The sequence below is a fragment of the Atractosteus spatula genome, chromosome 8, assembly GCF_055471065.1.
Source record: "Atractosteus spatula isolate fAtrSpa1 chromosome 8, fAtrSpa1.hap1, whole genome shotgun sequence".
Classification (NCBI taxonomy): domain Eukaryota; kingdom Metazoa; phylum Chordata; class Actinopteri; order Semionotiformes; family Lepisosteidae; genus Atractosteus; species Atractosteus spatula.
In genome coordinates, this window is record NC_142713.1 from 21,862,508 (window position 1) to 21,880,057 (window position 17,550).

At 35.4% G+C, this 17,550-nt stretch overlaps 1 protein-coding gene across 3 annotated transcripts in view; it reads left to right on the plus strand.

The window, feature by feature from the left end:
• LOC148829292 (solute carrier family 23 member 2) overlaps positions 1-17,184 on the plus strand; it is a 49,548-nt gene extending 32,364 nt beyond the window's left edge. The window contains exons 11-12 of one of the 3 annotated variants that reach the window (XM_088924288.1): positions 11,210-11,305; positions 16,826-17,184. In XM_088924288.1, coding sequence (XP_088780414.1) covers positions 11,210-11,305; positions 16,826-17,013 — 284 coding nt within the window. In that variant the 3' untranslated portion in view covers positions 17,014-17,184. Of the gene's footprint in view, positions 1-11,209; positions 11,306-11,591; positions 12,218-14,133; positions 14,861-16,825 lie in introns of those variants that run through there. The other 2 variants (XM_088924290.1, XM_088924289.1) reach the window with 2 other exon arrangements.
• The last annotated feature ends 366 nt before the right edge of the window (positions 17,185-17,550 follow it).

Consider the following 17,550-nt stretch of genomic DNA (forward strand, 5'->3'; position numbering starts at 1 on the left):
GAATCACATAATTATAGGCCATTATTATTATGGTCAAAAATCTAAAGTAAAGTAAAAAAAACCCACTAAGTAAAGTTTCAGAGAAAGTACACAGGTCTCAACTGTTATCATGCATAGACATATCATGCATAGACTGTTTAAATACAGTACATCCTTGACATTATAAGGGCACTGCGATAGACATTGTGAACCACAGGGAGTGCTGTGTATGCAAAACTGTTACGGTAACATTGCCAAGGGCACCCGCATCGTGTGCGAGTTATGCAGGCTCAGACAAGACATAAATTGAATCCTTCCTCACAGCTCTGACTGCAATTGCCTTGTGGGCTGAACAGATGGCTGCATGTTGAAACCCCTGCTCTTGAGCACCCCTAAGATGCCCTCTAGTGGCTCTAGAGGACACTCTTGAGATTCAGCTGTTCCAACATACCTCTAACATTATGGGAGGGAGCTAAACCAGATATAGAGGGAAAACATATAAGGAGTTGAAGAAATAGATAGAGTTAGAGAAACAAAATATCTGGTGAAATCACAAAAAGGAAAAGAAAAGGGAGTATCTTGAGTGATTGGGGCAAAGTTGACATTTGAGTTGAGTTTGGCACTTATCAAAGAGATATATTATCTGTTTGTTTTATGCATGTGGTTCTATAACAAACAATCTCGCTTCACAAACATTGAAATTAAATGGACTTAATACAACTTTACAGGGAAAAATGTAATAGTGGAAAAAAGTTGCCAGACTAGCGAGTAGATTCAGTTTTCACAATTTGATTGAATATATTGGGTCTAGGCTCCCACAGCCATTTGTTTTATGAAGACTTTTGTTTTGGGGTAAACACACTGGAACTATGATCAAAAACAAATGTGTTTATTTATTTCTGTCACAATTGCAGTGCTGGAACAAACTGCAAATAGGTAAAAGCCATTAAGCCCAAGTGTTCAAATATGAAAGGTCTCAAAAATTGAAATGTACCTCACAGAGAAGATTACCTAGAGACTTTGAGTATTAACTAGACATTGTTGGGAAAAAGTGTTTAAAATGGAAATATTGTATTTTGTTACACGTGAAAAGTTACATAATTTTATTCTTATGTCTGAATCATTAATAAAATGAGCATAAAAAGATCAGGATCATATTGATCAAATACAAAAGACACACAAGGAGCAATGAAATTAAATTAACTTTTATAGGTTGTAAACAAGTCATGTACAAACCTCAACTTCAGTGTTTTACAGAATACACATTTTAAACCGCCACTTTCCTTGAGGTGGTTTCTCATGGTACTGGTGCCACCAGAACAAGTCAGAACACTTACTAGCATTATGTTTTTCTCTTTTCTTTCATAACAAAAAAGAATAAACAAAAGGGGAAAAGGCCATAATTCTGAAGTAGTCTTAGCAGCCAACCGTGATAAAAGTAGACCCATTTACTACACAAATAAAATTTCATTCATTTTAATCTGTACTACTGACAAAAGTGTGTACAAACGCCAATCACCTGTTCCATTATCCTAACAACAGAAATATAGAAATCTCACTGCTCATATTTTAGATTTTTACTTCACTTGAACACCTATTTTTTTAATGTTTGTGTTATAAGAGAAATATTTTTTTTAGGATTTTTTATCCATATTATTACTTAACAAATATTATTAAGTAATATTATTACTATATCCATATTATTACAAAGTTGCCAAGAAATGTACTCTCGTCTGCTTTGTTTTACTTAATTTTTTTGTTATTAAGTATTTTTTGTTTTATAATCTTACTGGTTAATTATGTCTTCTGTTTTTCATTCACTCTAGTTCTGGTGTTCAAATATTACAGATTCAATAGAGAGTAATGCTTTTTTACACAAGTATGATAAACTGCTTAACTAAAATGTGAAAAAAATGTTAATACAAATGAAATGTTGGCAAAGGTGTGTAGTTTGCAGCGAATCAGCTTTATTTTTTTACATGCCCCTTTCGCTTGCCAGTATTCTGAGCATGTTAATTAACAGGTGCGAAACTCATTCCCTTTACATCACATGAATGGCAAAAGCAATTTATGGCTTGTCTAAAAACATAGACTATCCTATGGTTTCCATGTGATGCAACAGGTGGTTGACCAAGTCTGAATTAATCATGGGTACTTCCTGTCAGTAAGTAACATTACTAAAATCTAATGGCAGAATGGAACCTGAGTACTGTAGCTAAATTACTAAAATACTATTGCCATACTTAGTGCCCTTTCATTGAAAAGATGAGTCGCCATTGCCCAGGGATATTTGGAAACTCATGTGTGACTAAGTTCAGAGTGGAATGTCTTTGGGGTTTGAAGCCCCAGTACTCCTTGATTGTTGGTGCAAGGTGATCTAGAGGATATCAGAACCATTTGGAACCCCTGTAACTCAATGGCTTTAACAGCATTGGACCTGCCATACTACAGTGCCAATGGTACCACCTGCTTGCTTTTCAGCACCAGCCCTTGAGCTTCACCTAACATCAGTTTCATCAGCACTATCTGCTATAATGGATCATTTTGCGGCCCCTTCATCCCAGCCTACTCAGAAAAATTGACTCCTTTAGGATCCCAACACAGCATAGCTTACAACCTTATTTCATTGTACCAGATGATCCTAGCTGCCATCAACATACTATACTGTAGGTGCTCATTACCATCTATTCTGTGTAATGCAGTTGTGACTGAAGCCACCTCTCCTTACAAGAGTTTTGGAAATGGTTTGAATTCCTAGTCATAGCTCCTCTCTCACCCAAGATGGAAGCAATTCTTGCAAAGCATGCTGTTCAAGAGGTATAGCTCACAAGTGTTTTTACTTAAAATATTTCCTGTTATTCAAAAAACGATGGTTGACTCTGCATGATACTAGTCCTTGGGCAATTCAAGAAGCCTGCATGTTGTGTTCCAAAGGTACAAGAACATTCTTTAGTATGTCCTCCCAGGCATTTTGTTTCACTCTGGGAAGTTTCAAGAAGAATCAAAGATTGCTTTCCAGGATAAGGCCTATGAGTTGTGTGTGCTCATCTTTACCTAGTTTCTCACACAATGCACATTTTAAACGTGTACCTGTATGACTGAAGTCCTTTCTGTGCTTTCCACTGCAAATGGTGGATTAATGCACTGTCCATTTTGCTGGGGAGCCGTGGTAGCTCAGATGGCAAGGGAGTCTAGCTCCAGACTGGAAGCTACCAGATTTAATCCCAGGTAGGGGCAAGCAATGTAGCTTTGCTCTAATTCCTTCCAGATGGCTCCCAGGTCCACTCGGCCTGCTTTCCAAATGAGTACCAGGGGTTAATCCTTCTGTGGATAATAGGCCAGACAGAGCATGATGCTGACCACATCACCTCCACTTCCAGTGTCAGATGGTCAAGAAAAATGGTGAACCTTTAATACCTGAAAAGGGACCCACCTACCACTTTGCTGGTCAGAGTAGGGAGGACACTGAGTCTTGTGCTGTGTCAGGATGCTAGGCCTAGTGGTGCCACTTCTCAGCCCTTTCTATAGATGTGCTTCACCATCAGCTACTGCAGACAAAATAAAGGCTGCTACTAGACATTAGCATAACATCTCATTGGATAATGTCTGTTTTTTAATATAAAAGGGAATTTTGTCCCTAATAGACTGAAAGGGAATAGTGACCCATGGCTTTAAAGTTGCAGGATTTGCCTAACACCATTTATCCGTTAACAGTTAGGAATGACTTTCTCAGTATGAAAGGAACTTGTCCTTCATCATTGCTAAATGAACTTCAAGATGGTTAAACACAGATATTGAGTAATGAGAACTACCATAATCTTAAAATTAATATCTTATATTTAAACCATTTGTATCTAACACACCACAGGTGCCACCTATCAATCTTCTTTGCACAGCAAATATTCATTGGGCAATATGATTTCTGCATTCTGAATCATAACGCGCTACAGTGCACCTATCTTACTAAAGCAACAGGTTTTGATGAGCATTTTGATTGGTTGCATTTGTATGTTCTTAAGACCAGAAAATTCAAAATGCTAACCTTGTAACTTGACATTCCTTTTAATGCCTAAACAGACCAACAAGAGAAATACAGTACCATGCATCCTAATTTAACAGAATATGTGCTAAATCTCTCTTCCTACAATTGTTCTATAAAAGTAAAAGGGTATCTAACCCTATGTGCTAAAAGCATTAACTTAATCAGAAACTGGTCTCCAAGACTGATCAGACAAAGGTCCTCTCAGCTGGCATAATTTTGTTCCTTCTTTCCCTGTCTGTTCTCTTTGTCCCACCTTTCTGGTCTCTCTTTCTGTTTACTATCTCGTCTTATGCTTTATTTCTGTGTGTTGTATGTATATTCTTTATTATGATTAACCAGAGTAATGTAATTCAACATAAAATCCCTGATGATCCTCTGTCTTTTTTCATTATGTAAGCTCTGAGTTGCAACTGATTCAATTTTTTTACCCTTTTAAGTTGAAACTATTAATTTTTGTGTCTTAAGACTGGGGTCATGTTATTTGACTCCTCTCATAAGTTATGAAAAACTAATGCTGTAATCTTGTCAGATGGCAGCACAGTGTTTTGAGTTTCATTCCAAAGTGCAAAATATGGATTTTCTCTGCTTATATTCAATGCTCTTACATGGCACTGATGTTTAATATCAAGCTGTTATGCTATCTATTTATTCCCCTCCATGTGAACCTCACTTAGTTGATTTTGTTTGACTATGTTTTTCTACTTTCTCTCTACACTGAGTGGCAGGGCCTTTTGTTGATGCTGTTTACACTAGAAAAGACTAAATCTTTTGTTTTTGTGTTTGTTTAAACTTCTGGATTTTGGTGTTTTCACATTTGTCATTTTTGATTTTCTACAGTCATACATGCATATAAGATGTTCTAAAACTCTTTAGGATGGTTGCTTTTAAAGGTGTTTTAAAACATTTTGTATAGTAGACTTGTGCTTTACTCGGTGGTTGGATTCCTGACATAGCACGTATGTTCTCAAAATCACATATACAATTGAAAAAACGCCCCCTTAGACCCTCCTATTCCCCTCCCTTAAACAAGTAAACTCAATCTTACAGTAAGTGTAATATATGTATGTGTGTAGTTTGAAGTATTATGATATACAGTACTGTACAGTATATAAAACGAATAATAATAAAATGTAGGGAAAACTCATCATAATCTCCTAGTGATGATGAATATGAAAGGAGTGTGCAGATTAGTATAATAAAGACAATGATGATAAGCGTGCCCATCTCTATTCTATCTAACCAGATAGTTTGAGAGTTGTCAACTTCATACTTGTTTCTTTCCCCTCCATACTAGTTTTTGGTTTAGGAGCTACAGTACATTGAGGGTGATGCTACTCCAAAAAGAAAGAACTAATAAAGAAAGAACCGGTGTGCTTTAGGACTAGTTCCCTGTAACTAGTTCCCAAAGCATAGCTCAGGTGTGTGCTGTGCCAGATTGAAATTCTAGCCATTTATGCATTGTTTGATTTTTCATTTTTTTTAATCGCCAACTGCTTATACACAAATTTGCATAACAATATTTGACATGAAATGCGAGTCTACTATAGTTTATTATTATATAATTATTGGACATACACTTGGCACCTACTCCATATTCACCTTCCTTGTTTTGTTTTTCTCTTCAGATTTCTCATACCTTTCCAGTCCAGATTAACAGTTTCTTCAAAATTCTCTTGATTCTACCCCCAAGCTGATTTTTACCCTTCTCATTCAGGTGTAATCCATTGCTCCAGTACAGAAAGTCATTGCTCTTAAAAGGCTGCTGAGAGTGTCTGAGAAAGCTGAAGCCTTCTGTGACACACCATGTCTTCAGCAATGCATTTTTGCTCTATTTTTTTGCAGTTGCATAGTTGCTTTGTGCAGCCAGTTCCCTAATAAATATCACCAAATATGGTTTGTTCTACAGCTTGTTTCCAAGGATTTAAAATAGTTTTGCAAAGAAAGTGTTGTCATATTATTATTTATATGGTAATAATAATATATGTTTTAGGACAGTGAATTTCTTCAGAATAAAGAATGGAAAATATAGCAATGGACAAAATAGGAAACTACTAGAAAATGTACTTTAATATAAGAACAGGAGGCATTTCTCAATACAAAGGGTTGTGGGAGTATGGCCAGCTGTTGATGCATATTGGTTTTATAAAAGAAAAAATGCTTCACAAGATCCTTGGATCAATAAGCTACTGACTATTAAATGAGCTAAATAGGCCAAACGGCCTCTTGTTTACAATCCTACATCTTTAGGTTGTAATGAATGTTATTTTAATGTCTTAAACAAAAGTGGTGGAAAATATTAGCCACATGTATTCACAATGTAATGCCATCAGTACACAATAAAATCATATTTCGAGATTTACAAATGGACAGTTAGTCATAAATCTGTACAAGGTCACACATTGCTATACAGAATGTACCTGTATAAAAAATATGTATATTTTTGACTGTGATGTAAACACAGTGTAAACAGTGGTTCATATCTTCCAATTTGGAAAAACAAATTAAAAGAAATGCATTGGGATTATGCATTGAAAACAGCTTATCCTTAGTAAGTCTGAGGTCATCTTGCTTCTGCCCTGTAAAGCTTATCCGCCATTGATGGGAATTGTCTGGTTTCCTGAGGTTGAGATTACTTAAACCATAATCTCCTTTCTAATCGTGTGTTAGTAGTAATCTCTTGTTAACATATAAAATGTTTTCTTGTGCATCTCTTGTTTCTTTGTTTGTTGAGTTCACACATATTACCCTTTGTCTCAAATTTAATCATTCACTTGTTTAAATAACTTGTGTAAAATAAACAGAATGTCATAGCTCCTTCAGAAATTAAGCCCATTTCTTGATTTTCATATGATTCTGTTTACAAATTACAATAAACTTGACATTTGATTTTTTTATCACCTAATAAAAAAAATTAAATTGATTACAGTTGGTTTCACTGATTTCATTAAGCATATTTTTCTATCTATGAATGATTTCAAATGAAGATACTATAAATGTAAATGTACAAATGCATTTTAATCATGATAGGTTATGCAGTTTTTAAAAAATAGTCTTCAAACATTGCCTCTGTATACAGTCTATACAATAATAATATAATCATATTTTATGAAAAACCTAAATGCTCAAACTGAAGTCTTCTATTGGTAAGATAAATTATATTTAAAATAAAGAGAAAAAATGAAATATGTTGATTGCATAAATATTGACACCTGAGAACACCTGATAATTTGATTAAAACACCTCTGGCAGGCTTGGTGCATTGTATGCTCATTCCTATTGACACAATTTTTTCAGGCTCTCTTAGTTTGCTTGGTGTTTGCTCATGGACAGTAGTGTTCAAGTATTCTCATTAGGCCTCAACTCAGGACTTTTACTGAGCCTTTCAAGGACATTCACATCCTTAGTCTTAAACCAGTGTAGCTCTGGCCTTATGCTTTGGGTTGTCTTACTGGAAGATTAATTTTTGTCTCAGTTTTTTGACTGAGGGAAGTAATGCTCTAGGATTTGTCAGTACGTTTCTCTATGTTCCCATGAGTCTTGACAAACTGCCTAGTCCCTGCTGATGAGAAGCAGAACTGTAACATAATGCTGCCAACACCATGCTTGACAGTAGAAATGGTGTCGACTGAATAATGTACTATGTTGGGTTTGCATCAGATGTAACACTTAGATAGCATTTAGACAAAAAAATCTATTTTGTTTTGTAAGACCAGAAAGCCTTTTGCGGCAATATTATTTAGGTGTTTTGTTCAAACCCCATGCAGGATTTGAGATGTTTATTTTTCTGTTCCGTCCCTTTTGTGAGATATTGTTGACCCATGGACATTTTCTCCTGCCTCTGCCACTGAACTCTGTAACTGTTTCAAAGTTGCCACTGGCCACATGGGGGCATCTTTTTCCAGTTTCCTCCTTACTTGGCTGCTCATTTTGGAGGATTTAGTCACTGTGTGGGTGCCTTTCACTTCTTAATGATCGACTTCACCACATTCAAAAAGTTATTTTGATTATTTGAAATGTGTCATTCTCTTTTCTTGATCTGTGCTTTTCAGCAAGAGATGTTTTGAAAGCTCCTAGGGCTTCATTGTTGAATCTCTATCATATAAACCCCTAAAAACTGCTCCCAGTGGGCAAAAGACGTATAATATACGTCTATTAAACGCATACCTTAGACGTCTAAATGTGGTCTGCAATTCGTCTAGAATGAAATTCTAATATACGTCTAAAGTTATACGTCAATTATACGTCTATGTTTAGACGTTCATTATACATAAATGGTTGGAGTTCTATTATACGGATAAATTTAGAGGACTATTATACATATATGGTTGGAGTTCCGGATAACTTTAGAGGTCTATTATACGGATAACTTTAGAGGACTATTATACGTATATGGTTAGAGGTCTATTATACGGATAACTTTAGAGGTCAATTATACGTATATGGTTAGAGGTCTATTATACGGATAACATTAGAGGTCTATTATACGTATATGGGTAGAGGTCTATTATACATCAAAGATAGGTTTTATAGGTGTAGAAACAAGTAAACCAAGCCAATGATTAGGTTTAGAAATTTATTCTGAAAATACACATTCACACCTGAAACATATGTATTTCAAATTATACATTGTATACAATCAATCAACAATCAACATATGGGCAATAATCATAAAAAACACAACTAGTCTTAAACTTCAGCTACAAATTCTGGTAACATGGCAATATACAGTATAGTAATGACAAACACAAACTAATTACATTAACACACTAACTCAAAACCACATTTTGATTCAAATATACATTTTAAAATGTACAACTTCTATATTTCCAAGAAAAAAAAATATTACAATGGAAGTTAAGACGATTTTTGTCCACTATTTGCAAACCCTGTCTAATTGTCCTAACAGTTAGAACCAAAAACCTATTATTTTCAGTGTCCAGATCTCCTGGCCCCCTGCCTTGCATATGCATTCTTCAAGTAACACATTGCGTGCTCCTTTATTTCTTTTTTCTGTTGATGTAGGGTGGGACTTCAGCACCGCAGCTAGGAGAAAATTATATAATATTACTTCCCAAATAAATTATGATTAATATCTTCTTTAGTATAATCTAAAAAATGAACGGTTTACTAAGCTCAAAGCTGAAATAAATGTATAAAATTTGGCTTGCATCATAGCAGTTGAGCAATAAAGTCTGTCCTAACTAAAGAGTACCCAAAGTTTGAAAGTACAACATAGAATAAGAATAGAGAAACGGCAAAACGATTTTGTTATCTTCCCCATTCACACTATTTTTATGTGCCATTTTTTGCTTATTCACATACTATTTTAATCAAAATAATATTAAGAAAGATCTGTATGTATTCAGATAGTATTATTATTGTTCATACTTACTCGTCAAAAGAGGATTGCTGAGATATTTGCGGATATACTTCTACGTTTGAAAAACGTGTCCAAAATGGTGACCAACGAATACTAGCAATGCATTGTGGTATATAACCGGAAAATATGCTGGGTTCGATATTTTCTCAACGTGTGCGTTTATTAATGTTGTCGGTATTATGGTTGAAATTTAACATTGATAATACATCGCGGCTATGTGCCCCCTGCTATGAGCTGATGTGCAATTTTAACGCATGCAGTTAGTAAGGATCGGGCACTGTTGTATGGTATTATATATAATGACATTTTGGAATAGGATGGGGACAGGCCTGGCATCACGGGGGGAGGGAGGAATGTCGCCCCTTCAGTTTTGGGCAAAAAGATTTACCTAACTTAATTTGCGCCCTAAAAAAATAGTTGTACTTTGTCAATGGTCAGACAACACTAAATGACACGAACAGTCACTCAGTCTGTTTGATGGGCAGGAGGGCTATCCGTCCAGGAAGTGCACATATCAGTGTCGTTATTGAGTGTCAACATTACGATCCTGTTTGCTCAGGTGGACCGATTCCTTGCAGTAGTTTATCATTATATTTAAAATCGTTATATAACTAGGACTAGTTATAGCAGTCTGTGCTTTCTGTTGGTTTTACAACATTTTTTTCTTAACGATTCAGAACGTCCATGTAGCTGCAAAAATGAACGCTTATGGTACTTTTCGCTCCAGGCAATACAAACCGTGAGAGTGACGAAAAATGTGAAACTGAACTTCATCGCAAATACCAGATTGCTAGTCGTTATCTTCTATCATGAAGCACAAATCAATGGCATAGCTGCGAGATTTCATTTGGGTAGCTGCACCGTACAGCTCCGTTTCAACCGAAATATCACCCCCCCTCAGAATTTCAGACGCCCCCCTACAGATTTTTCCCCGGGCACCGCGCACTGATGGGGGACGGGGTGTCCAGGAAATGGTATCAACTTTTCCCAAGAAAATAAAAATAGAAACTCTATAGGCACTCAAACATTTTACTGTTTTTTTTTCAGGCAGGTGGCAAGACCCCCTCCGCAAAACCCTTGTATGCCAAGCTGTGGGCATTGATTCATCGAATATACGTATATTCACGGCGAAAATACGGCTATACATATATATACGTCGCCCCGACGTATAATCAACGTCGAATTGCAACCGTAAAATCGACGACATTAATAAACGCATATATAACGCCGAAAACACATCTAACACAGTGCCTGAGGCTTTTTACTGTATGTATCGTGTGTGCCGCAACTAGGAGTATACGGCACTCTGCACAGTGTACGAAGTAAATTATTTTCGCAGTAATTAATTTACACGTGTATAATAAATATAGTAAATATAATAAATTAATTACTGCGACACGATACATACAGTAAAAAGCCTCAGGCACTGTGTTAGATGTGATTTTACGGTTGCAATTCAACGTTGATTATACGTCGAGGTGACGTATATATATGTATAGCCGTATTTTCGCCGTGAATATACGTATATTCGACGAATCAATGCCCACTGGGCTATTCTTGCACACTCAACTGAAGGTGTGGGCCATTAAGGTAATTTTGTGCACCTATGTTGTGTTAACATTTGCTACAGCAAAGGGTTTAAATGATTAAGCAATTGCAACTGTTCCATTCTTTCATATTATCTATTTACTTCTTTTTATTTTTTTCTTTGAATTTGAAGATCACTCATACATAGTTTTGACTGAAACACAGGATTCCTCTTTTTAAAACTGTGAACAATATTAAGTTTTTTCAACTTTCTTTTTCAGGAATTGAAGAACTTGACCAAGTTATAATGGTTCTCTTCACAACACATATGTTTATTGGTGGATTCTTTGGATTTATTTTGGATAATACCATACCAGGTAAAGTTAAATATTTTTTCATTTAAAAGTTTGGGCTTGAATAATTTAGAAGTGGCCTGAGGTAAACCTTTGTAATTAAAATATTTAACAATATATTTTTCATATTTAACCAATAACAATAAATGACATGTATGTGTATACATTGTGTTCATTATACTGTATACTATAATTATTAGATATATTAGTCAGTTTTATGTACTTAGGTCTAAAATAATTAATCAAATATAATGTAAAGTAAGATGTAAAATAATGTATTACAAAAGTTTGTTTGTTGTGTGAATCACAGTAAATGTCACGACGGCCAGTCAACAGAGATCGACCCACAAACGAGCTAACCAGTTCCAGCAATGGACTAATTGTCATGGACGTCCAAAGGGACTAACCGTGGAGAGCAGGAGAGCGGAAAAAGACCCATATGCGTAGCGGCGGAACGGGAAAAAGGCCCGGGCTCGTTAGTGCAAAGAGTTCAGGAGTGCCGTATAGAAACCTATGCCCTCAGGTAGCGGACGTGGGGCGACCTGGTGCTAGGCAGGTCTCAGGACATCCGAACGTCAATGCTGAGCGAGGGCAGAGTGCAAGTCCCGGAAATATATAGCCCAGGGGAAAGAGAAGGACCGGAAGGGCAGCAGGCAGGAAACTAGGGACAGGACAGAGTAGGAGCGCCCTCAGGCTGCAGAGGGCGTGACACTAATGACAACAAGCACCGCTGTACATGTTAAACCATTACCACCTGCTGTACCATTCTGCACTCTGCTCTATTTAAAGCCTCTAAACTCGCTACTCACTGCTCGGTATTGATTTATCTCCTAGAGAGTTCCTACCTTGCTCCTTTTTGAGAACCTCTTTTGTACGACCACATTTGGCTTTTTGAACTTACCTTTGCTCTTGACCACGAACTCGCCTGTCGATTCGGATTGGACACCTGTGTTGTTTCTGCCTCTATTCTCTCTCTTGTCTGCATAGAATCCTTCTACTTCATCACAGTAAATGGGTTCATTACAGTAAATAATGGTTGTGTAATAACCCCACAATCACCTGTATTTTATGTGTCTCTGGGTTTTGCCAAGACAAACAGAGAGAGGTAATGCACGGTACAACTCAAAGAGCACATGCACAGAGATCAGCAGAAGTAATGTAAAAAATAGATATTAGCAAAGATATATACAGCAAAAAAAAATCATTTTTTGCAATAATACCAAAACCCACAGTCCATTCAATTTAAAAATTATACCCCTTTCACAGCCTACAGTATATTAAAATATCTAATTTAATAAATGAAAATATAAATTAAATTATCTTTAATTCAGGTTATGAACTGAAGGGTTTTTTTATTTATTGTGATATACCTAGTAGTTTCAGTGAGTTCTGGCAAAATTTGTTTCGGGAAGCTAAGAATAGAACTTCTTCTTAATGCTATAGTCAAGTGTGGCACACCCATGGGCAGGGTGACATAAGAGGGATGTTTTGAAGCATGGTCTAAGATAAATGCTGCTCTTTTATATACAGTAAGGGAAACACAAAAATGAAAAAATAAGACCCCAGCTCTTTTCGCACTGTCTTATATTTTTTCTTCATGTTGGATATCAAGTGATATTCAACACATACTACAGACACCACCGTCTAGCTTGATCTTGTCACGTTTGCTGCTGTAAATGATATTGGTAGACCAGTAGGTGACACTGTTTTCCCAGGTCCAGAATTTCCAAATTAACACCCAAGTATGGTGACCAGTGATACTATAACATAGGAGTTTAGCAATAAATACAATTTGGTCTTATTTTGTATCTCCAGTAGCACAACTGGTGAAGCAATTCCCTTCGTGTCTGATATTCTCTGCAGTGTGTCTGCTGGCACATAATGGGTGCTATACATCACCCTTGTTATTCACTGCAATTCAGTGGTTGAAGTGAGCCCTCTTGTATATATAAAACTTTTTGTGATAAAAAGATTGTATACATTCAATTATTCCTAATTATTATATTTAAAAAATGCTTTTTATATTAATTATATTATAATAAGGATTAAGAGTTGAACATACTGACCACATGAACTAGCAATAAAATGGTGTTTTTGTCATGAATTTGTTTTATTAAGAGACAGTGCTTCTTTTCCATTTTGCAAGCCTATAAACATTAATGATTAGCACGTTAAGTATTACCGGTATTTCATAAATTGTAATGAATGATATTACTGCTGCACTTGAAAAATATTTATAGAATAACATCAAAGCTCTAAAATTCTTACTAAACAATTAAGATACTAAAGAATTACAGTATATCATCTGTGTGAAACAAGCTTCAGAAATGTATTTTCAGTTTCTTTCCAATTTTTGTAATAGACTTTTTTGTAATGACTCTTTTTCTTTTTTTGTCCAGGAAGTATAAAACAAAATGAGTGTTAATATTTGATTAAAAAAAATGTTTGGATAACATGTTTACAACTTTTGGTAAAAGATTTCCAAGAAATAGTAGCCGCTGGGAATTGTCTTTTGTCTCAGTTCTATGAATAAAGGAAGGAAGTAAAATAAAGGGAAACGCTACTGTCACCCATGAACTTGACTTGCTGTGTGTGGTAGTTTTAAAAATGCTTTATAATCAGATTGAGTTTGGCATTCCATCATGAAGGAAGAAGGAGAAGATTAAGCAAAGTCACCAGACCCATTTGTAAAAAAACATAAAATGTAAGATAACACATGTATAAGAAGACATGAAAGGCCACAAATGAGAGAAAGCTGTTGGTTCCTTGGCCCCTTTGGTTGGTAGCAGTATAATATATAATATGATATGACACTATTGTCCATCTGTTCATCATCTGTTTTTTTTTGACAGAGGCCAGGATACTGACATGGCTGTGTAGATTGTTCCATACTCCCAAACACTTTTGGCTAAAGAAGTTCCTCTTTTAATTGGATTTAAATGCTCTTCTGGATAGTTTCAGTGTTGTTGTCCCCTGTTTCATTCTATGAAAAGTCTGCTGGGTTGACTATTTCAGTGCCTTGAAGGATTTTGAATACGTCTATAATGTCCCTTTATAATCTTTAGAATATATATACAAGATATTTTCTTAGACATCTACAAGATATTTTCTTTAATATCTCAGTGTTCCCCATTTTGTATTTATTTTTTGTTTTTGCTGCCTACATGCAGAACCCAACACTTTAATGAATGCCCTCATTAAACCCTGTCTGCGTTAAATGTCACCTCCCAGGTGTTTGTTCAATCTTGAATTGTTTCAAAATCTTTTGAAGTTAATTTTATGTCTTCTCTTCTGCAATGTTTTATAATCCCTCCAATTTGGTATCATCCATAAACTTTACTAATTTTAACTACTCTATACCAGAATATACAGTAGATCATTGATATAAATTAAATACTGTACATTAGCAGTCCTCCTATAGTACAGATCTATGTGGTTCTCCAATCTGTACCCCAATTTGAGTACTCCTCAATTACCTGTATGCATTGTTTTCTGTTTAAAAAAACAATTCTCAAAAACATTTCCATGAATGATTGCCATGTACAATTTGTACAAAAAATCTATAAATATTACATTGTATGTTTTGTGTGTGTCCATTACTGTTGTTGCTTGTTCAAAGAACTCTAACAAGTAAGTCAGGTAAGGCCTACTTTTCCTGAATCCATGTTGAATATTTCCTAGGATATTATTTCCATATAGTGTATAGAACCTCTAGTTTAGTTCATTTTTTGTCCATAGATTTATGACCAATAGAAGTCAGACATATTGTTTTATGAGTACTTGAGTGAGTTTTCTTACATTTTTTATGGATATATTACTTTAAAAAGTCTCCAGTTCCTGAATATCACTGATGATTTAAGACACTGACGACAATGTTTTGTCAGTGGCTTCAGAATCTTTTATTTCCTTGAGTGTAATTTGTAAATTACCAAATCTAGGAATTTATTAATCTTTAGTTCTTCTTGTATCTTAACAACTTCTGCCTTTTCTATACTAATACTTTGCAGTCCCACATTGTTCCAAAACTCGCTAATCTTCCAGAGGGCGTCAATGACCGACTGATGACACTTCAACTCCCTCTGGGAAAAAAACAAGTGTACAACAATTTCTTCTTTCGCCTGTTGGCATATTATTGACTCTTTCCTTAGTGAACACCTGAGTGAAATATTAATTTTGTACATAAGGCATTTCTTTTTCTTTCCCATTTTTGTCTTGAATAACTTACTTCATTCTTCATGGGATGACTGTTGGACTGCAATAAGTAATTTATTTTAGCTCCCAGTGTAATATTCCTAAGTTTTATTCTTTTTACCTGTGCTTGCAGTTCCTTATACTCTTTTTCTTAAACTGAAACCTGATGTTTTTTTAAATATCTTAGAAAGTTTTTTTTTTTCATTTTAACTTATGTTTTTCCTTTTTGTTAAAACCTTTTTGACTGTTTTTGGCATTAATGAACTCTCTGTTCTACATGTCAAGCAGAATTTGTTAAATTGCTGCCATCCATTTTCTACAGATTTCAAGTCTGTGCTGTCTCATTTTAGTTCTTTTAAACTATGTCTCATTTCTTCAAAGTCTTTTTTCTGAAAATTGTAAACATTTGATTTGCACTAAATCTGTAAAGTTTTACAACATAATTCAACGCACACCATATTATGAACATAGCTCCCTGTTGATCTTCTCATTACTGTGTGTTTTACTCTTTCTTGATTGAAAAGACAAGACAATTTCCTATTTTAGGTGCTCTGATAATCTAGCCAAGAAAGCTATCATTAACCATGTTTACCATTTTACTTTCTGCTTCTGATATTCCTGTAGGTCTTTCCTGGTTTTTTGGGGAAAGTTGAAATGTCCCATATCAACTTTTGCCCCTTTCACACATGAATTCTTATTCATAGTTGAAATACAATCAATATATGCAATTGGTAATCTACACCATACTCCAAACATACCTTTAAAACAATTCTTAATGACACTGACCTGTATAGATAAAGAGATTTTTTTCCTTAACCTGAATACTCTTTTTGATATATAGTACTACAGCTCCACTTTTCCCGTCTCTCTGGAATTGTGTCAAAGTAACTGTTATTAGGATACACAAATCTGTACATAATAAAACTGTCCAATAATGTTTTTTAACTTCAAGATCTTCATCAACTTCAGGATCCAATGAGTATCAAAGAACTGTCCCCCACAGACAAATGTTCATCTGCATCTCTAAGCCTGTGATTGTGCACTTAAAGATGGATTTTTAGGCCCTGGTTAAAAGTATTATACAGAATAGGGGAAAATACCTTTGGAACCTTCATTCCAATTCCTGAAGGAGAGAGATGCTACATGTTATTTGGATTGAATTTTGAAGCACATGAAATACTGAATCCGCACTGGAAGCTACCTTTGATATTAATACTTGCGAACAAAAATAAAGCTCTTAGGTGATAGAACTGCATTTAATTAAACCATTATGTATTTAAACATGGTATTGAAGCTTCATCTGTAAAATGGATAATGCCTCATCATCTGTTTTTCATTTAAAATGTGTTTCAGGCACAGAAAAGGAAAGAGGGATTAAAGCTTGGCGTGAACAAATATACCAGAACAGTGGAGGAGGCAGAAAAGACCTATCTTGCTATGACATTCCATTCTGCAATGAATACCTCCAGAAGCTAAAGTGTGCCCAGTATATCCCTTTCCTTCAAACATATAGGACTGCCGAACAGAGGACAACAAATTAAAATACAGATGCAGCCATTCAAAACAAGCAGGCGATACCGCATTATTTTGCGGTGCGCTTTACGCAGTCTACCACAAGTTACCGTAAGTTCTCGTATAGTACCGCAATAAAATAATAGTATCCGGAATTTCCGTAAGGTGGAGCTAATAAAGCTCAACCTCTCATGTTTGAGCTGTCGCCATCAAAGTCTTTAACAAAGATATTACTAATAGTATTAATAATGAATGACCTTGGACAAGCTGTAAACTCAAAGTATTACCCTGGTCCACATTCTTTTTTTCATTGACCGTCTTTGTAAAAGTAACACCACAGCATTTCGCAATCACGCATTTGTTTCCAATCATGCAAAGTACAGTAATTTTTGAGAATCTTCGATTCACCATGCCTTTCACATGCTCATAAAAGAGATTGATTTAGGAACATAAACATATGTGTGTGTATGTATGTATATGTATATTTAATGTCTTTACTGTGCCCGTTTAAGTATTGAATATTTATATGGAATTTTACCACTGAAGGGAAATCTTAGTAGCCGAGC